Below are 22,699 nucleotides of genomic sequence, written 5' to 3'. Positions count from 1 at the left end.
AACCAATATTATTTGTTGATTAGCAAATTAATTGTAATATAATAAACAAAATGATTTGGAATGCAATTCTCTAGCAACCATCTTATGTGCCTATAAATAGAGCAATAAACGAAGGACTTTAGGCACATGCCAATCCAACACAAATTTCCCATGCAATGTAATGTTTGTCCCCCCGTCCCTTGTGGATGCCTGTCTTAGTTTAATTGAGTTTCGATCTAGCTCATCCATTGCTAGGGAAAAAGTATGGACTGATTAAATTGCTTTTCTCCCCATTTAATGTCCATAAGCACATGCATTGGATCCCCAAGCTTCAAACAAAAGGCCAACAAGACTTTTACACATGCTTAGAGATTACATCAGCTATCTTGCCTATGAAGTTCAACCATACAACAACCAAATAATCATTCAACCATGATTGTTTCATTTATATAGCCTAGTTGAGTAACAAACAAACTGTAAAATCACGGCAATATCACCTACGAAGTGAGGTCCCAAGTTACAAATAGATAGTTATTTTGTCCGTGACCACCTTGCATACAAAGTTTGGTTCCAAATGATGAACAAACTATCACCCCCACTAGTCATCTCACCTAAAAAACTATTGTTCTAGGTGATGAAGGCATTGTCATCTGATCACAACCATATTGCTTACAAAGCCCAATTGTGTGACAAACAAACAGTCAAAGATAAACCTGACATTAGACATCTAGCCTACAAGGCCCAATTCACACTAAGCGATGAATAAACAACCCTCTCATAAACCATGATCATCTAACCTACAAAGTCTAATCAAGTGACAAATAGATTACCATCGTTAACGCATAGTCTTCCCTATGAAGCTCAACTAAGATCAACAAATAGTCATGCCCTGATGACCATTACTAACGATAGTCTTCCCTATGAAGCTCAACTAAGATGAACAAATAGTCATGCCCTGATGACCACCTTGCTTATCAAGCCATGTCATTAGTTATCTCTTTCCCTTTTTTTGTTTTTATTTATTCTCATACTGATTGTAGACATTTATTCAATACTAATAGAATACTTTTAGCTTGTGACCATTTATCTTTTTCTTTTTTTTCAATGTTATCGTATCATTTTATTACACAAGCTATCACATGCTTAATTGAAAGTTCTTTCATTATAAAGGTCAAAAAAAACTCATCGAAGGGATAAATCCTCCCTCTCACAAATCACCTAGTTTTTTTTTTTTTTTTTCCGATGGTTCGATTGACTTAATTTGTACAAAACTTGGTATCTAAGTCTATATGGCGCTTGGGGTCATGGGTGTTCTATTTGATTCAAGCCGTGTTTGGCTTTAGCAGGCTTGACATGTACACATTACACGAATGAATTATTTAAGCCATACTGCCACATGAAACAATTACACGGGAAGGCCCCACCTTCCCAATGTCCACCATAATATGTATATGTTATCCAAACCGTTCACAAGGTTATTCATAAGGCAATGGACTGAAAACACAAATATCATATTGGATTAAATTTCCAATGGCTCCCACCAAGCATCTAGTAGCGGGCGTTCAATCCCTATTATTTTGTACGGTATGACGTACTTGAGTTTTGAATTTGCCTGACTCTTGTCCTGCTACAAGCTTGCTAAACAAATGGATGGGTAGAATTCTCATGGACATGGCAATGGCCCCAAATAACTTTTGCCTCCTCTCTGTACTACACACTTGGTAGATATAACACATCGATTGTGTCCATTCATGTACTAGAGCATAAAAGTTTATAGCTTAGATGCAGATTGTGTGCACTAGGTGTAAGTGTTATGTTGTATATCAAGCATCCTGTATTGTTAAATTTTGTAGTGACAAACCACTTTGAAATAATGGACTTGTTCCTGATGGAAAGTTCACCTTCATACGAAGATGTGTTACAAGCCATGAAGATTGTTCTATCTACATCAACTTCATGTCCAACATCAACTTCAAGTTCAAGACCAAGTTCAATTTGTTCAAGTTCTAAACCAAGTTCAAATGTTACTTTAAATGCAAGATCAAGTTTAAGTACACTTTATAGTTTAAGAAAAAGATCAAGTTTCAAGCATACAAGTTCAAGCTTTAAATGCTTCAAGAAGAAAATCTACTGGATCTACCAAAGCTACAAGTTCAATGTTCAACATTTTAGGTATAAATGATTCTAGAAAGACCTTAGGCTTAAGTCATTCATATTGCACATTTATTTTGGGTCATTGTATTTATTATAGGCTTTACTTCGACTAGTCCTAGTCAATGTTCAACTAGTCTAAGATCTGGCTCGACCAGTTCAGGGTTTTTCTCGACCAGTCCAGGGTTTTTCTCAACCAGTCCAGATTTAAATTCAAAATTTTGAAATTTTCTGGTAGGTCCTCGATCAATCGAGCACCCTGCTCGACTAGTCGTGGAGACTGGCTCGACTAGTAGAGTAGGGCTCAACTCGAACTCCAGCAACCATTTTAAGCCTCACTCGACTAGTCGAACAGGCTACTCGACCAGTCGAGGGTCAGTTTTATCCGATCGCGCTAGAATTTTTGAAATTTGGTTGCTCCGAGGACCAATTGAAGCTGACCTTAGACCGGTAAGGGGAACCGTTTTTCAGCCTATAAATAGAGGACTTTTTTCAGTTTTTTTCATTCATTCCAAGCCAATTCAAGCCGCCACTCTGAGATATAAGTCCCCGTGATTGTCAGGCTATTATACGGTAATTTAATATTCTTTTTATAGTTTTTTTTTAAATTTCTAATTTCTTGATTTCTTGCTACTTCAATCTGATTTGATAAGAAGGAATTTTGATCTACCCCTTTTGAGATCCAAGAAATTGAATCTAAGTAGCTCAATGTTGAATTAATTTAAAAGTCATTTAGACGTAGATCCCTTCCATTTGTGTGATTGAACATTGGACATCTTCATCTTCAAAGAAGTAGTTCTACCGGGCTACATCAAAAGAGAATCTTCAGATAAGTATTTGATTTACTGCTTTTGGTTTTTGAGATTGTCAGAAAATTTGTATTATGGTTTTGATTGAGATAGCCAGAAAATCTCAGTGTGGGGTTTTTAATTATGGTAGCCCATTGAAAACACAATTGTAAAGGTTTTAAGGTGAACCTTGAAAAACCTTCTTTCATAGTGAAAGCCAATATCACATGGGTTATGATTATTGGGAGTGAAATAGGTGTGACTGTTTGAGAACAGTTGGTGTACACACCGAGCCACTATAATTCTTGGAGTTTGGTGGATGATGATGTATGTGATTTATGTGTGGTGAATACTTGTATTTATTTTATGTACTTGTGGTGAATGTTGTAATAGCTAGATTTGTTTCAATGACTTTTTGTATTAGTTTGAGTTTTTTCTATCCTTACTAAGTTCAAGAAATCAGGTTATCCTACCATAAACTTTGATTTTTGGTGTAAAGTTGTCCTTTGAGCAACGTTTGTATTAACTTCTCAATACTATTGCAATTGAAGTTGTTATTTGTTTCAGCTATCTGCATTTATATTCCGCATTTATTTTTTTATTTGGTATAGTCCTATTCACCCCCCCCTCCCCCCCCCTTAAGACTGAGAGCTTACCCTTTTCATTAGGGCATGGATGTACCTAGTCCAGCCACAACGTGACGCGAGTAAAAAGGCATCAGAAAAAAAATGAGCAAATGAATCTTTTACTTATGCACCTAAGTTTTACATTTAACATGCGCACATTGCTATTTTTTATTAACATAATTTTATAGTTGGATAAAATGCATTCAACTGCATATTATATGTAATTGCATCCAAATGGCATTCATTTCTTGAAAATCATGATGGTATATACATTTGATTAGTGATCTTCAAAGTAACATAAAAAATAAAAAATAGTTAATGCTCAAGTATTCAGAGTTAAAATGAAGAAAATTCATGAATAATGTAGACTAATTAGGTTTACTTTTTTGAAACATAAGCCATCCATCCTAACGGTCATTATACGGATGGACCTGATTAATAGATGAACCACCCACATGCTATGGAGACATGCCTTCCTGTTGAGTTTATTATCAACCAAACATGGGTTCATGCATTGGAAAGCCATGGACAATTACAAAAAGAGGTGATCAATTTCTTATGTTCAAGATCCACATATGAGTATGGCTCACAGCACTGCTTCATTGTGCTATCATTCGTGCAAGAGCACCTCTCTCCCTTCCATGCAGGGCGAACACTAAGCATATGAGCAACAAAAGAAGAGAGCTCCTCAACAAATGAACCACGATTTGAGCCACTAAATTATGGTCACATGATTAACAAGGTTCAACCCAAACCCTATAATGGATAAATGGTCCACGTCATTGCATTTATGGCACAATGTGAACCGGTTAATAATCAAGATTCAATGAATAAATTGTAGTTAGACCGGCTATGGGCCATATGTTATCGGATTTTCAACCAATATGTCATTTACCGGCCATTTGTATAGTACCAAATGAGTTACATTTTTTTACTTATAGTATTAAATAAGTGACTCATTTTATATAAGTAAATATGCTATTTACCAAACATACTTATCTTCTTAATAAGTACAAATCAAGATAAGCTACTTATGGTATAAGTAGCTTATCTCCAGAAATAGCTTATCTTAAGCAACTTACCATCAAAATGCTCCCTTATTTGCAAATTCTAATTTACCTAGGCATACACATAGGTTAGGATATATTACATATTCTAGGGAATTATGCATTTGTTGTTTTGACTCGCGTTAGGACATAAACTCCAAAAAAATAGATTAAGGAGGGACTCAAGAGGATTACATCACTGGGGACTTGGATTCGGCAGTGTAGCACAAAACACTGATGTTGGTATCGTGTGCTGTTGGAAAAGCTCTATAAACCCCACCATGATGTAGCGAGTCATGCGAGAGATAGGTGAACCAGGCTAAAAAAAAACAGTTGTGCTGAACACCCACCGTTAAAAACATCTTAAGACCTAATGTAATGTTTACTTGCCACCTAACCTGTTGATTAGATCATATAGATATGGATGAAAAAGGAAAAACACAAATATCAACTTATTTCAAACCTATAAGCAGTTTCAAAGGGATTTTTAATGGTTGGCATTCAATCACCCTGTTTCTTATTAGAGTAGTCCCCTTGAGATTTGGATCAGCCTCGTTTTGGTGAGGCCCACATAGCTTTTCCAGCAGCACAAGGTACCAACGCACCCTCCCAGCACGCGCACAATTTAAAAGTAGCTGAGTATCAACACCACCCAAACAGAGTATCAAACAGCTTTACCTTTTTTTTAGAGCTTCCCCACCCTCTCCCATCTAGCAAAAAAGCCTTGTGTTCTCCACGTGCACTGGACGGACCAGATCTACACTGCTCTGTAACAAATGGACCAAAATAATATCTGGACCGCTTGTTGACTAAGTGGCAGTCAAAACGTTGGCCGATACTTCACCCTTGCACTGTAACGGGTGAACTGTGCTTTCGTAACGACGATATATCGGCCGCCGTTACATGCTGCTATATAAACTCTCTATCTCTCCGTCTCTAACCCGCTCTCCACACATGGGGGGTTTCTTTTCTGCAACTCCTGCCGTCTGGCCATTTGTGCCGCTGCAGAAGAGTTTCCGCTCAAAACTTCCAAATGGGAAAGGTTGGAAGAGCTCTATCAAGGCCTGAGAAATCTCCAAAAGAGTCTCAGATTCAAGATCCATCTCAGAAAATCCACTCCTCATAGGTGAGTCTCTTCAAAAAACCTTCCAAGCTTGCATCTTTCTTTGTTCTTGAAGTCTATTTTCTGCTGCTTTTACGTTTTGTCCTCTCACCATTTCTTGATTTCGGGCTGTTCAGAAGTTGTTTTCTGCAAGCATGGTTTCTACGATTCCGTGGAAAGATTGCAATTTGATTGGTCTGTTGTGTGCTTGTGCTCTCGTTTTAATACTATCTACGCCTACTTTGATTGATTTACAGACACCCCATCTTTCATTTGGGTAATTCAAATAGTACATTTTGTGCTATTTTGATTCCCAAATTGGAATATGGGTGTGTGTCTATCAACCAGGGTGGGTGTATATATCAAATTCCTATTTTATTTTTTGCTCCCTTGTGGATACTATAGTAGAAGTAGAGTGGTTTTCTACCGTTCAGCTTCGATGGGGAAGGATGGAATGCTACCAACTGAGTACTCAATTTCCATATGTGAGGCACACGTGTATGGAATCGAGGCCTTTCATCTGTAGGGCCCTAGTGTGGCTGGGGTTTCCCTAAAAAATCACATTGGTCTGGTGATCTTAGCTAGTGATTGGAGGGTTTTTAACGATGGTAAATGGACGGTTGGATGAAATCCCAACTGATGGCTGGCATTCAGTGGGCAAATTCCACTGAATGAGATAGATGTCATGAACTCATGCATGTATGCGAAGTAGAGTGGTTTACTAACTTTCAATTTTGATGAGAAAGGATAGAATGCTACTGAGCACTTGATTTCCATGCATGAAGCACACGGGTACAGGATCCGGGCCTTTCATTTGTAGGGCCCCAATGTGGATGGGATGTACCTGAAAATCACATTGGTAGGCCGGTCTTAGGTAGTGATTGGAGGGTTTTAATGATTGTAAATGGATGGGTGTATGAATCCCGATGGCTGGCATTCAGTGGGCAAATTCCACTGATTGAGATAGACAGTCATGAACTCAGGCATGTATGCCCCACGTAAGGAGATTGAGTTCTTGATGACTTGACTTAAATAAAATCGTTTGTGGGAGATCCTTTTCCTTTTTGTTGCTCTCACGGGGAAAAAGAACGTTGCCATTTATATTGATATTCTGCTATGAAACTTTTGAGATTTTTTTTTTTTCCTTTGGTTATGAAGGATATGTTTGGTGCATACATGAAGTGGGTTCTGTTCTACTTCAGAAATTTGTTTTCTTTCATCACTTATTAATTTTGGAGTGTTTGATTATGTTATCTGCAAGCATTGTTTTTGCATATTGTGTGGTTTGAATCGGAGGCTAACTAGAATCCATCATGTAATGAATCTTTCACGTTTCTTTTTTTGGGGTCAACTTATTGGTAAACATGGCTGCACGATTGGACGTTCTGGAGAATCCATCTGGTGGGCCACACCGCACTAGAAAGGAATTTTAGCTGTCAATTGGGGATGAAAACAACTAGTGTTAGTGGTCTAGTTCAAAACAGAAAAGTGTATTAATTAGATGCTGGTATCTTTTCAAGAGTGGTTTCATACCAAGGGCCATCCAATTGCAGAGCCCAACAGTCAGATAATTTTGGTTCACTGATTTACGGCCACATGTACAGTGGAAATGACCATGACTGGTTCATTGTGCAATGACCTAGAAAGATTCTCTTTAAATAGATGGTGGAATGACTGCCTTTTGGTTGGGGGATATGTTATATGATGTTGTATATACGGGTAGTTTAGTCATTGCTATATTTAAGGGTGGTTAGTCATTTATTATATGGAAGCTTAGTTTAGTGATTTGTTGTACATATACCTTATTACTTCCTTCAATGAAGTTAGAGAATAATTCATTCTTTCAAGCCTTCTCTGTAAGTTTCATGGTATTAGAGCCTACTTCAAATATGAGCATCTTCTATTATCTTTGGACCTCGAGTCAGGTTATTTTTTCCTCAATCTCTCCGTATCTCCTGACTGCCACACAATCTCGTTTCGGTCTTCAAACACGTTAATGCAAGTGGGGCCATCAACCGACCACCTTAGATCCAGTAAAAAGTGGTCCCTCTTGATAGGTCTTGATTTTTAGAGAAATTTGATGCATTTTTAGATTGTTTTGAGCTCATCTCGAGAGTATCTCAAGGTTTTGCTAAAAAAACTAAAAACTTGTTTCTTGGATTTAAAGCTCAATCTAATTCTTCAGTTGGGACCTGGGAGTTCTTTTTGAAGTCATGCAGGGTTAGGAGAGGAATATTTTAGCAACATTTTGAGCATAAGATTATCAACTTTGATGTTGATTTGAAGTTCATGGAATTAAAACCACGACGCAACTTGACTTCAACCCACAACACATGTATCAGGCTTAGTGGGCCCATCCCATTTGATTATAAACATGGCCTATTTTCCCTGAAAATTAGTTGTTATGGTAAAAATGGACTTTGTGTGGTGTGAAGCCGTAGATATGCCACCATACGATGTATGGCTGCGTGATGCAACTAGATCAAGGATGAAACTAATTGTAATACGATTCGACACACCAGATTGAAGTTCAAGCCCCCCCTCCCACCACCCTCCCCACCCCAACCTAAATAAGAAATAACTTTAGTTAAGAAAGCACTTAAATAAGAAAAATCTAAGATTACTTCTTGTCTAATATAAAGGTATGAAAGAAAAATGAAATTTCCTAACGTAGTTTTGAAAGAAAAGGAAAGTAGAGATATTTTCTAATGTAGAGGTTTGAAAGAAAAGGAAAGTAGAGATATGTTCTAATGTAGAGGTTTGAAAGAAAATGAAAGTAGAGATATTTCTTAATGTAGAGATTTGAAAGAAAAGAAAAATAGAGATGAGCTAAGAAAGGAAAGTGATTTATTTATTGTGCATAGTGTGGAGCTTGCACATGTGAGATGCGGCCCATTTTTTCAAATCTTGATCAATTGGCTTGTGTGGCCATTTGGCCGCATCAATTCCACCCGGCTTAAAAAAAAACACATCCTTGAGTTTAAATTGGTAATCATAATCTCTTGTGAAGATCCTCTTTTGTAGTGTTTCTCCTTAGGCTTCGTTGGCAGTTGATGGTGGAGACCTACACACCTGGAGGGTATTTTGTGCATAATAGTGTTGAAACACGTGCCATCTTTTCTTTTGGACTGGCGTTCTCTCGCTCTCTTGAATCTCCTTTGGGATTGAGATTGCCGACTTCTTCACGAAGTCTCTTAGTACAATGAGCTTTCAGCTCTTGTTTAGAAAACCTTGATGAATATCAAATGCTGATTTGTGTTTTCTCAGGCCAATTTACAAAGAGTATGGTGGTTGTTCTACCCTGCATATTTTTCTCTTAAAGAAAGCAGAAAACAATGTACAATCATTCTTTATTTTCATGCCTTTTTCCTCTTAAATAAACTTATTTTTATATTATGATTTGTGCTTCATCACCCTTTTTTTAAAATCATTAATTTGCTACCTTGCACTTGGTTGATATTCTCTATTTTCATTTCTTGCCTCTTTTTTTTTTCTCCCTCAAACAGAACCTCATTTTTGGATATGGGTTTGCTTTTGCTTGTTAGGTGAGAGTATAGTGGTTGGTCTAGGACTCTAGCATGAATTTTTCTTGCTTCCTCTTCTAGAAAAACCAAAAGATGCGGCAGTTTGGCACTTTGGCTTGTATCTTTTTCTTTATTTTGCTTTGTTCTCTTATAGAACTCCTTTTTAAGATTCTGATTTGGGTTCTAATTCCTCCTAAGAGACTAAAGAGATAGTTTTGCTTTATTTCCATTCTGAATTTTCACTCAAACAATGATGCAAGCTAGGTGGGTCCATGTCAAAGCGTGAGGGGGTGCCCAAAAGGTCCCACCACATGTCATTATTTAAGGGAAAGAGGAGGGAAAAGACCAGAGAAAGGATCTAATTTGCAGTGGCAATATCTGTGATGGTGCAAATTGACAGTCTTAATTCTTCCTTGGGCATATCTTCACACTAAATTAGAGCTTTTGATGATACATCTTCTCAGTTTAGGTGGCTATTTTCAGCGGTATATGGTCTTTGTCTTCCGAATTGGAGAGATCTTCTGTGGGATGAATTGAATCAAGTTAGAACTTGGGATGAATTGAATCAAGTTAGAACTATTTATAACCTCCCCTGGTGTGTGGGGGGAGATTTCAATGTAATCCATTTCATTCATGAGAAGAACAATGGAGGTAGACAAACCAGAAGCATCAAAGAATTTGGCGAATGGGTTACTCTAAATGAAATGATCGACATTCCTATGAGCGGGGCAAAATACACTTGGACAAATGGGACAGAAAATCTAGTGATGTCCAAACTCGACAGAGTCATGGTTTCAGCTGATTGGGTGGATAAATTCCCCTTGGTTAAATCACTCAGTTCACCTAAAACAACATCAGACCACTGTCTAATTCTGCTACAAGTTTCGGAAGAAGCTGGGCCCCCAAACCTTTTTTATTTCAACTTGCATGGATGGAAGTGGAGACTGGAGAATTTTACTAAAATGGTCAGGAACTGGAGGGGGTCTTTCCTGGCATTAGGAACTGTTGGCTTTTGTCTTGCACAAAAAATCAAATTCTTAAAGCTAAAGCTGGTTGATTGGAAGAAGGAATTCTTCGCAAATCGCAAATCGAGCCGAGAGGGCTGAAACTGTAATTGTTGAACTTAACGATCTCGACATGAAAGAAGAGGGAGTTGCCTTATCAGAGGAGGATTGTAACAGGCTTTTCATTTTATTAGTGGAGTATTCTAGATTCCTTAAAGAAGAAGAAATAAGGAAGAGGCTAAGATTAAGATCGGTGTAGCTCAAAGAAGGTGACAAAAACACCTATTTTTTTCATGGGATAGCAAGTGGCCAGGGAAGACATAATCGGATTAGCAGTGTAGCAGTCAATAGGGAGCGGATTGAAGAGAAGAATCAAGTTTGTGATACCATGGGAGACTATTTTCTAACATATTATCTGGTGATGGTTGGACTTGGCCGGTCTTAGATAATTTACAGTTCCGAAAATTATTGACTGTGGATATGGAATCCTTTGAGAAGCCTATTGTGGAAGAAGAGATCAAGAACACCATGGATTCCTTAGGTAGCAATAAGGCTCCCGGACTTGATGGTTTCCCTATAGCCTTTTATCGGATTTTTTTGGGAAACAGTAAAGAAGATGTGGTGGAATTTGTGTAAGAATTCTGTGAGAAAGGTCAGCTTATCGAATGGTTGAGGGCTGCGTTTATAATGCTTATTCCAAAGTGAGAAGATGTAGTCTTTATTAGAATTTTGTCCGATTAGTCTTATTGGCAGCCCCTACAAAATCCTAGCGAAGGTTTTCGCTAATAGATTCATAAGAGTTCTTCCTTCGATTATTTTAGAAAATCAAGGAGCCTTTGTAGTAGATAGGCAAATCCTAGATAGCGTGTTGCTTGCGCACGAATGTATCTTACTCAAGGAATAAGGAAAGTATAAAAGGGGTGTTATGCAAACTAGATATTGAGAAGGCATATGACCATGTGGATTGGAGATTCTTGGAATATATGTTGAAAAGGCTAGAATGCGGCAACAAATGGATCCGATGGATGTTAGAATGTGTATCTTCGACATCCTTTTCGATGTTGGTTAATGGTTCGCGAAAAGGCTTCTTCAATTCATCGCGAGGTCTTCGGTGGGGGGATCCTTTTTCCCCATTTCTATTTATTGTAGAGCGGATGCATTGAGTGCCATGTTAACAAAAGGCCAAGAGGTGGGGCTAATATCAGGTTTCTGTCCTTCTCATGTTGGTCCCAAAATTTCCCATTTACAATTTGCGGACAACACTTTATTATTTTGTAATGTGGATGCTATATGATTGATAATCAGAGGAAGATATTGGGATGTTATGAGGAGATCTCGGGTCTCAGGATAAATGTGGGGAAGAGTGAGATGCTTGGCATAGGCCTATCCAAGGAAGAATTGTCCAACGTAGCATTTATATTCGGGTGCAAAGTTGGTTCTTTTCCATTTGCTTACTTGGGTCTTCCGTTATGCATAAGAAAACCCCCGAAGCATCTATGGAGTAGGGTGATTGAAAGATTTGAGTGGAAGTTATCCAAGTGGAAAGGCAAGCACTTATACCTGGCGGGACGTATTACCCTTATCAAGGTGACTCTATCGAGCCTACCTTTATATTTTATGTCTGTGTATAAGTGTCCAAAGATGGTACTTTCTATGGCATGGGGCCAACGACAACCATAAGTTTCATCTTCTAAAGTGGGAAGAGGTGTGCAAGCCGTTGGCTGAAGGTGGAGTGGGAATAAGAGATTTGAAAGTGATGAATGTTGCTCTTTTGGGCAAGTGGCAATGACGGTTCAGATGAAGAGCTGGATTTTGTGAGGTTGATGGCTTGTCTTTCGATGGTGTCTCCCATGTTGCAGGGACCTTTCAAATGAAGAGGTGGACTTTGTGAGGTTGATGGCTTGTCTTTTTTTACATCCAACCTTCTTTGTCAACGTTGGACCCTATAATATGGAGTGACACATCTTCTGGCAGATCCTTGGTTCGGGGGATGAGACCAATGGACACATTTTCCACACCTTCTGGTTCTATGGCGGCCCCCCCCTAAAGGTTGCCTCCTTTGCTTGGTTGGTTTGAAGAAAATGTATTCTCTTAAGCGAGCTATGATTCTCCCCAATATTTACCTAGTTTGCATGGCGGACGCGGAATTAATTGACCATTTATTCATCCATTGCCCATTCGTTTCTCAAGTATGGACTCAGATTTTCAAGGTATCTGGCATCCATTGGGTAATGCCTTCTTCTATTGAGTATTTGTTCCAAGTTTGGCATGAGGTGGATTTGGCAAAGGACCTTCGAGCATTATGGCAGCTGCTCTTCCTAGTGTTTCTATGGAATACATGGGGGGGATGCAATGGATGATGTTTCCGGAATAGTTCGAGTCCGTGGGAGAGAGTATTTGGAAGTCTAAAGGGGATGTAATTGAATGGGCAACCTATGCATGACGATTTGACTCTTATTTTGCTCATTCAGTTTTGGGGATGTAACTTTTGTGTTCTCCTTCATTTTTTGTATTTGTTAGCTCGGCTTTTTGCCTGGCTTTTGGGAATAAAATCTTTAACCTACAAAAAAGAAAAAATAAAAAGAAAAAGAAAAGAAAAGAAAAATTGAGTTAACAAAATTTAGTAAATTCTCATCATTTTAGTCACTTTCTTCATTGGAAAAAAATCTCTGGATGAGGTTTGTCGTGTCATCGTTGTAGTGTATGTGCTTAATAGCCTAAGATGGGATCCATTTTACCAAGGCAAACACATGCATGTTCCCATTAGGTGGGAAGAAAATCATAGTGGCACCCATGCAACCTAAAAAGCCAACAAGTTAAAATGAAGGCAAATAATTGCATCTGCCAAATCCATTAAAAGGAAAGACCAAAGCAGCAAATCAAGACTAGAAGTCATGGTAGCTGACGGAGTTAATTTTGTTCTAGCTTGGCAGAATGATGCAACCCAGGTGGGCCATGCCAAAGTATTATGGGAGCCATCATAGTGAAAGAGTAGAGAAGATTGAATTTGTGGCCACGGTACCCATGATGGTTGAAGTCGACACTTTGAGCATGTGGATGGCATTTCTTCATAATGCGGAAGCAACCATCAAATTATTGTTGATCCTCTTTTCATGTCCAATTTGGGAGTAACATTTTGCAAATTTCACCCAATCCCCAAATATGAATTATGTGGGGGAACAGTCGTGATTTGGTTAGTCTTATTTATTGGAATGATTTATGTTCACATTAGATGATTCGTCATCATTTAAGTATATGTATTTTCCTCCTTTTTTTTGAGAGATGATTCTATTAAAAAGGCCAAAGACCAAAACAAACAAACAAACAGAGAACAAGAGAAGAAAAAGGTCATTATCACATTTCAATAAAAAGTAGAAGAAGAAGAACATTATCATTCAAAAAGAAAAATTACTAGACCAATTATTATAATTCAATTTAGTAATTTATCTAACATACCTCAAAAGGAAATGTATTTAAATTCGGTAATTTATCAAAACCAGTGTTCAAAGTATCGGTACGCTACAAGTTTTGTTTGTCAGGGATATAGAAACAATATCAATATTGCTGATATTATCGTCGATAACCGAAAATGCGGGGAGATGGTGGGTTTTTTCAATGAAACTTCAGGAATGCTAAAATGCACATATTTCATATTTAAGAATAAAAAAAATTATAAAATGAATGCACACATAGTAAGTTTCCATTTAATGGGGGCCTAAAAGCATATGTTGTCCTTCCATCCCATCTATCCATCCAACCATCCATCCAGCCAAGATAATTCGTTGAGAAATCGTTGATAATTGGGAAGGAAACGAAAGTTTGTGGTCTCAATATTTGCTCATGTTGCAATAACGATAATATTGCTGTATAATCGGTATTATTGTCAACAATTTGAACACTTTATGTAAACACCGGAGTATCCCCAATGTTATCAAAATATCCCCAACATTATCCCTATCTCTAGCTCGGTGATACCAATAACACTGGTAGCGATACTGATAACATTGGTAGTTTCAGAAATTCTAGGTATCAACAATGTATTGCTAAATATCACAATATATTGATATCATCAATGTATCGCTAATATTTTTGACGATGTAAATTCCAGGTGTCGCTTGTATCACCATTGTATCGACAATATATCGATAATATTGCCAATGTATCAATATCGCCAAAAATCTGTTTATTAAAAAAACTTTCATTTCAAAAATATTTTTGGGCACATGGTTACGTGCGATGTTCAAATTGTCGACAATAATATCGATTATATTTATATAGCAATATTATCGTTTTCACAACATAGGCAATATTGAGACCACAATCTTTCGTTTCCTTAACAATTATCAACGATTTCTCAGTAAATTATCGTGTTGTTGATATTGTGAAATATTGATAGATATTTTGGATGGAAAGCTGGATGGATGGATAGATGGGATGGAAGGACAACATATGTTTTTTTTTTTGAAAGGTCACGAAACTTATATTAGAAAGCAAAAAGAGAATACAGAGAGAGCATGGCCGCAAAAGAAGCGGACCAAACTAAGCTCCAAGAAAAGAAAATTACATCTCTTAAGATTATCTACATTAGCAGCCCATTCTATGATTAACTATTTAACTCTACGGACTATAGACTCCGCCGAGTTGGAGGTATCATTGAAACATCTCCCATTCCTTTCTTCCCACACAGACCACCACACCGCGAGAAGGGCCAATCTCCATAATGCCGTCCTATATTTACCCATTCTAACCCCATGCCACGCCTTAAGAAGCCGACCTGCCGTATCAGGGTGAGACCACCTAATACCGAAGGGTTTCAAAATGTCTAGCCAGATTTGGTTGATAAAGGAGCAATGAATAAAGAGATGATCCATCGATTCTTCATCTACCATGCAACATGGGCATACATTCGTAATGATCATCCCCCTTTTCCGAAGATTATCAACCGTGAGGACTTTCTTCTTTCTAACCAGCCATCCAAAGGCTACAATCTTTGGAGGGGTTGGGTATCTCCAAACTTGAGTTGTCAATGGCTCTTCTTTGGGGGAGGGATTCCTGGCCATTTGGTTATATAATGACTTCACCAAGAAATTGCTGGATTTATCAAGTCTCCATATTAATCTGTCTTCGCTATACTGATCCAGCTTGCCTTTCTAAATGCGATCTAGGAGTGCTATGTACTCATCAATCTCCCAACCTTGAAGATTTCTTGTGCACATCGGATTCCACTCGACCTTGCTCCCGAGAACGGTGTAGCACCTATCAATTGTAATAGCCTGATTTGGGGCGAGGCAGAAGATGTTTGGGAAATCCACTTTCAAAGCTGAATGTCCCACCCAGATGTCTTCCCAAAACTGAATGTTGTCTCCCTTCCCTAGATCAAAACCAATATCTTTTAGAACTTCCTTTTTTATTGATAACACACCTCTCCAAAGAGCCGATGCCTTGTAGATCGAAGTAACCTTGGTCCACCAACCTCCATCCGAGCTCTCATATTTACTCTTGACTATCGTATTCTAGAGACTCCCATTTTCCGTCCCTAGCCTCCACGTCCACTTCCCTAAAAGAGTCCGATTCATGGTCTTGAGATCTTTTACGCCTGCTCCACCACTTGAAAATGCTTGCAAACCTCCTTCCATTCGACCAAGTGGAATTTCTTCTTTTCTTCCTTCCCATGCCATAAGAAATCACATCTTAGTTTTTCCAACTTTGCCACAATCGAAGCTAGGCATTTGAATAAAGACATGAAGTATAATGGAAGATTTGAAAGTGCCGCCTTAATGAGAGTTAAGCGGCCACCCAAAGATAAGAATCTACATTTCCATCTAGCAAGATACGACTTGAATCTGTCTATGACTTAGGACAACGTATGCTTTTAGGCCCCCATTAAATAGAAACTTATTATGTGTGCATTCCTTTTGCAACTTTTCTATTCTTAAATATGCAAATGTGTATTTTAGCGTCTCCTGAAGTTTCATTGAAAAAAACCTACCATTTCCCCACATTTTCGATTATCGACAATATTATTGGCGATATCAATATTGTTTCTGTATCCTTGACCAACTAAACTTGTAGTAATACCGATACTTTGAACACTACATGTAACCATGTGCCTGTAAAAAAATTTTGAAATGAAAGTTTTTTAATAAATAGATTTTTGGCGATATTGATGCATTGGCAATATTATCGAAATATCGTTGATACAAGCAACACTTGGAATTTACATCGATGATATCAATACATTGGTGATACTTAGCGATACCTTGTTGATAGGTAGAATTTCTGAGACTACCGATGTTATTGACATCGCTACCATTGTTATCGGTATCGCCGAGCTGGAGATAGGGATAATATCGGGGATAATCCGAACCGGTGTTCGAAATATCGGTATCGCGTTACGTATCGCATCCTTGGGATACATATATGTATTGGTTATTGCATGGGATATATCGTTTGTGTCGGTTAATTTATCGCACTTTTTGGGAAACATGCAGAAACATTGGGAAAATGTTTGATTTTTTCAATGAAACTTCAGGAGTTGTTAAAAAAGACCTTAATACACACTTTTAAATTATAACAATCTTTAAAAAAAGTGCACATAATAGGTTTCCTTTGTATAGGATCCTAAGTTATGCGCTGTTTGATAGAACTATTGCAACTATATTCAAATTGAATGCATAACATTTAGAGTGTATGTGATTATCATTTCATCAAACACTCCTAAATACTTCAAAATTAGTCTCAATTGACAGTTAGTTGAAGGGAAATTTCAAAGAACAAAATTAATATTTTATTAATTTTTAATTAAAAATGATTTTTATTTTCTAAAAATTGACAAAGACATAACAAATCACTAGATCAGCCTTCATACATACTTGATTTCATGTTTGGAGTGCAACATTGCAAGCAATTTGCAATAAATTGGGAAAATTTTGAATTTTCCCCAAAATTTCCCAAATCAGATCATCTACACTCAAATTTTGAAATTACCGTATGTGATTATCATTTCATCAAATACTCCTAAATACTTCGAAATTAGTCTTAATTGATAGTTGGTTGAAGGAAAATTTTGAAAAAAACACAGAGAACATGAAGAACAATGGATATTGAAATCAAAGCTCAAAAACTCTATGAATTTTCATGCAAAACATGAAAAACCGATGGATTTGTAACCATTTGACACTTATTTAACATAAATTTTAAAAAAAGGATCGGAAATTAAAAATGCTCACTGGATCAAACATGTGGGATATATCGGCACTACCTATGCATTTCGTATTGCATAGGTGGGATACAAGATATATCGTGGAATATATTAGCCAATATCGTCAAGATTTGAAACATTGCTCCGAACAATGATCAGAACACACTCCAAAAGAAAATGTTTAGTTCAATTGCACTTTAATATGTTTTTATAGATTTTTACACTCAATTCTAAAGCATAGGACTTAATGGCAAGTTTTAAATATTTGTTTCACACAGTTTTGCACCTTCAAGAACGGGAAAATTTGCAGGAAATATCAGGAAATGTTTCAATATGGCGCAAAGTTTCGCAGTTTGAACAAAACTTTGGGGAAACTTTAGGAAAATATTCGAATGTCAGTGGAACTTTAGGAGATATTAAAAGACACATGATTACACAGCTACAAGAACAAAAAACTATGCACAATAAATTTCCAATGTTTAAGCTACAGAACTATGCACTGTCATCCATAGATGATGCTATCATATCAAAATGAGTTCAAATCATTCAGATTTTTCCATATCTTCCATTTCCCCTTCGAAATCCAAGTTTCGTGGTTGAAATCCATTAGTGCATCGGAGTCATGCGTAGACATGGATTTCTACTTATTTTTTTGATAATCTATTGATAAAACGAATTAAAAAGAAATCTAATTTCCTCAACTATGAGGTTCTGGCTTTAAATCTCTCTTTGATTGCAATTTCTCCACCAAACTGTGTTTTGATGCAAAACAACGCAAGTGCATCAACGCAAGTGGAGTTGTGAAAGGACAAAAGGGACCAAACAAAAAACTTTTGGCTTTTTTTTTTTTTCTGTTTGTTTGTTTGTTTATGGTACTTTCGGTTGAAAATTGTGAAATATTGCGTGTTTTGATTGAAACATTGTTAACTTATAACTAAAAGACTGCAGATTTATCGCAAAATTGTTGGTATCATGAATTCACGATATATCAGCAGATTCTGACGATATTTTCGATGATATCTTGTAAAATACGTGTTTAATTTATCAGCAGATTCTGACAATATTTTCGATGATATCTTGTAAAATACGTGTTTAATTTCCCAAGGCATTAAACCCTAATATTGGCCTATATCTTTGAAACTTTAAACCATGTTTGATGGAGTTCAGATTCTGTCTTTACATGTGAATTTTTTTGTTGTTAGTCTCTGTAGCGTGAGAGATTATTGGATTAGTTCCATGTAGGTTTTGCGAAGAATGGACATTACCAGAACATTGGAGTCGAGGGGGAATCACACTACATCAGCAAATTCTGAGGAATCGGCTTTGGATCTGGAGAGAAATATCTGTGGTCACACCAACCTTCATTCCTTAAGTTCGCCACCTCTCCAAGCATTCGCATCGGGTGGTCAGCACTCTGAGAGCAATGCTGCCCACTTCTCGTGGCCCACTTCTACTCGACTTAATGTTTCTGCTGAAGATCGGGCGAATTATTTTGGGAACCTTCAGAAAGGGGTCCTACCCAAAACACTTGATCGGTTGCCAACGGGGCAGCAAGCGACCACATTGCTTGAAGTAATGACTATAAGAGCATTTCATAGCAAGATCTTGCGATGTTATAGCCTTGGAACGGCCATTGGTTTTCGGATTCGAAAGGGGATGCTGACGGACATACCTGCTATTCTTGTATTTGTCGCCCGGAAAGTTCACAGGCAGTGGCTCAGCCACATCCAGTGCCTGCCCTCTGCCCTTGAGGTGAGGAACTGGTTTGTAGTTTTACTTTGAGATATTAATGCATTATCTGATGTTCATTCATGGCCTTTTAAGATTTTTATGTATTGTCAGCTTAATTTCAACAAGAGATGGAATGGCTATGCACTTAAAAATCGTATGCTTTGTCACAACAATTGTGGTGGCACCTGTGTGCAAGATCCAGGTTGTTCATCTATTGGGCCCCACTGTGTATGTTCCATTGGAAAAAGTAGGTAGTCAAGTCATCAGGTGGGCTAAGGTAGGAATAGAGTGATGGTTGAAATAAATTGATCATCGGCCCACGTGTCATACACGTGTGCCTAACTAGTGACTGCCCTGGTCTGATTTTTCGGGTCACGGCATATATATGATGGGGCCACCTGATGAACTGAACAACCCGGGTCTCTCACAGAGAGAGTGGGTTGGCAGCGCTCATTTTCAACTCAGGTTTTATTGTGATAGTGACATGCCTTTCTCCCTTGAGTAGGGACCAGGAGGTGTATGGTGTGATGTGGATGTTGTGGAGTTCTCATACTATGGTGCACCGGCACCGATCCCCAAAGAACAATTGTATTCTGAGCTTGTGGATGGCTTACGTGGAAGCGATCCATGCATCGGTTCAGGTTCTCAGGTACTGTTTGCATCTTCCTAGCAATTCCCCTTTTTAAACACCGGTTTAATGATGAAAAGTTCTAGTTTTTACTGCATGTATCTTCATTTGACAGAGGAGCTCGTTACAATTTCTTGTTACCACAAGTAGAGTCAGTTGTAAGAGGGAGACTAGTAGGAGTTATAAAATGAAGCATAGGACTGCTTTGCATTAAACTGAAATCATCCAACCATTTGACTGACTAAGCTGCTTGTCAGTGGTCTTCCACATCAAAAGTTAGTGCTAACTGCTAAAGTTGCTTTCTGTTGGTACATGATCCAAGTTGTTCAGCAGGTAACCGCTTTAAGTAGGCCCCACTTTGAAAATAGGAAGGCAGCCATCACATCAACATTCTGGATCAAAGGGACATGGCCTGCCTACTGACTCTTTAAGATGTTGACATTTAATTCAATCACACATTGGTTTTGGAATGACCTAATTTTTTAGAGTCCATTTATCCTGGTGGGGCATGTCAGATGAATAGATTGGATGACATACACATAAAAAAGTGGGCCCTATACATAATTTGAGGTTGCGTGTGTAGATTTGAGGAGGTATGCAAGTGTGGGAGAGGAGGTTTCGGAGAGAAAAGTGGAGGTAGATTTTCTCAGAGGAAAAAAAAATTAAATGGCAGATGTTTTATGTGAAACTTGTAATCAGTAAAAATGCCACACGGCAGTGCTTTTACAAAAATCACTCTCTTAGTGTATAACAAGATTTCTTGGTTTCCCTAGTGGAACCCGCTGCAAAAATGTTTGTGCTATTGGCACAATTTTAATATCGTTAATATTAAAGATTCTTAATATATATATATATATATATATATTCTATTGTTTAATCATATTTTAATATGACTTTTTATGTATGGTTCAGCCATAGTTGGGTTACCTTACTCTCCTACCAATGTTATTTCATGTAGATATAGGTGGGTATCTTAGAGTAGAGCTCACAAACTTGTGATTGGGAATTTACTCATCAGGCCAAGAAGTCAACTTGGGGAGTCAAGTTGTTTTTCTTTTAATATATAAAAATTATGAAAATGCATGGAAACAATATAATACATCATAAAAGCTAAAGATAATGGGTGAAAATAGAATTTTTTTTCTTTTTGTTTTTTGAAAAAATGACAAGAAACTGAAAAACATCACATGTAGTAGGGGTGTACATTGAGTCGAACACTGGCTGACCTCAGCTCGAACTCGGCTCGGCTCGGCTCGGTCCTCAAGCTTGACTGGCCAGCTCGGCTCGGTTCGGACAGCAGCTCGGGCCAGCTCGGGCTGAGTTCGAGCCAAGATCGAGCCGAGTTCGCCATTGAGGCATTTCCACAAACACTTGAACTGCAACTTCAAAACCCCATTGTTTTACAAACAGAGGCAATGGTTTTAAAGGTATTTTCTCAAACACTTCTAAGTAACATGCGAAAAAAAAAAAAAAAAAAGGTCTTAGTTTCATGGATCAACTCAAAATGTTGTTTGTAGAAATGAGGCATGTGAGAGTTATATTGTGGTGTCTTTGGAGTTACCCTTAATCCACAGCACCAACTGGGGGGACCATGGCAAGAAGAGCGATCATGATCTCTGCGTTGCAAAGTACTTTCCCTTAGTAGAATATGTTTTTCTCTTTGTTGGTTGAACCCTCTACTGAGGGGTCAATCCCACTTCGAAGTCTCCTTCAGACTTGTGTTCTGGCTTCTTGCTCCCTTGCGATTTATACTTGCAAAATTTTGAAACAAATGCTTCCGTGGTCCCGCACCCCCTCAAATCTGCTGCTGCTGCTTCTCTTTACGCTTTGTTACTCTGTGTAAGTATAGTTTCTCTAGTTGGCCTAGCATAAGAAAAGAAAAATGATCCTCTCTCTTTTCTTGGATGAATGCCTCATTGTTTTGTTAGAATGTATTACCTGATATACATACCTTCCTTGCCACCAGCCACATTTTGTTGAGTCATTTTATCAAACAGTTGGACGACGGTGAACTGACGACGATGAACTGACGAGGATGATGGCGACGGCAACGACGACGACAAGCAGACGGACAACAATCGGACAACAAGAAATGGCCCTCCTCGCCATTGGGGAGACGCCTCAACAGACAAATCTAAAGCGACAGACGGTTTGGGCTCATCGTCCAAGAACAATGGTTTGGAGACTACCCACCTTGCTAACAGTTAGCGGGCAGAAAGAGACCCAACAGCTGGTTGCGATGAAGATTGGCAAGAGGTTCGTCGTCGGACTAGGCCAAAGGAACCTCTACCACTCTCACATAGGATTGATTACCCCACTTTGTTCGTTAAAGGATTCCCCAAAGGATGGTTCCCGCTCAACATCGAGCGAGTCTTTGGTCGTGCCTGTTTGGTTATGGATATAGTGATGCCTTGTGATCGCGATACTGGAGTATATAGAGGTTTTGCTCTGGTTCGAATGTCCTCTGAGACGGAACTCGCTAGAGCTGTGGACATGCTTCATGGCATCAAGTTTGTTGGTCGCCCGTTGCTGGTTCAAAGGGCCAGATTCGGGCCCCCGCTTGCCCCTGCTCAGAAATCCCGACCTGTGGCCTCGAAGGTTTACCGACCGGAACTTCCCAATCTCCCTCCCCAATCTCGCACCCCTCCCCTACCCCAACTTCTTCGGTCGCCCCCTCCTTTAAGGAGGCCCTCCACCAACAACAGGCTCTACCCTCTATCAATCGACATTCCTCCCATACCAACTCTTCCAATTCGTCACCTCAGCCTCTACCCTCTGACCCTTTCTTCTCTAAAATCAATATCCCCATTGGGGTGAACAAGGAGTTGTTTCTCAACGCCAGCGATGACCTCCAAGACTCCATTGTTATTCTGTGCAAGGAAGGAGCCCCTATCTCTCAGGTGCGAGACTGGATAGTAG

The 22,699-nt window shown here is 38.5% G+C and overlaps 1 protein-coding gene across 4 annotated transcripts in view; it reads left to right on the top strand.

The window, feature by feature from the left end:
* The first annotated feature begins 5,503 nt into the window (after positions 1-5,503).
* LOC131242231 (protein NARROW LEAF 1-like) overlaps positions 5,504-22,699 on the top strand; it is a 30,821-nt gene continuing 13,625 nt past the window's right edge. Inside the window, exons 1-3 of one of the 4 annotated variants that reach the window (XM_058240772.1) lie at positions 5,504-5,716; positions 18,664-19,173; positions 19,658-19,801. In XM_058240772.1, coding sequence (XP_058096755.1) covers positions 18,676-19,173; positions 19,658-19,801 — 642 coding nt within the window. In that variant the 5' untranslated portion in view covers positions 5,504-5,716; positions 18,664-18,675. Of the gene's footprint in view, positions 5,717-18,623; positions 19,174-19,657; positions 19,802-22,699 lie in introns of all 4 variants that reach the window. The other 3 variants (XM_058240765.1, XM_058240757.1, XM_058240748.1) reach the window with 3 other exon arrangements.

Source organism: Magnolia sinica, chromosome 1, assembly GCF_029962835.1.
Source record: "Magnolia sinica isolate HGM2019 chromosome 1, MsV1, whole genome shotgun sequence".
In the NCBI taxonomy this organism is placed as follows: domain Eukaryota; kingdom Viridiplantae; phylum Streptophyta; class Magnoliopsida; order Magnoliales; family Magnoliaceae; genus Magnolia; species Magnolia sinica.
This window is presented reverse-complemented; position numbering and strand designations above follow the sequence as displayed.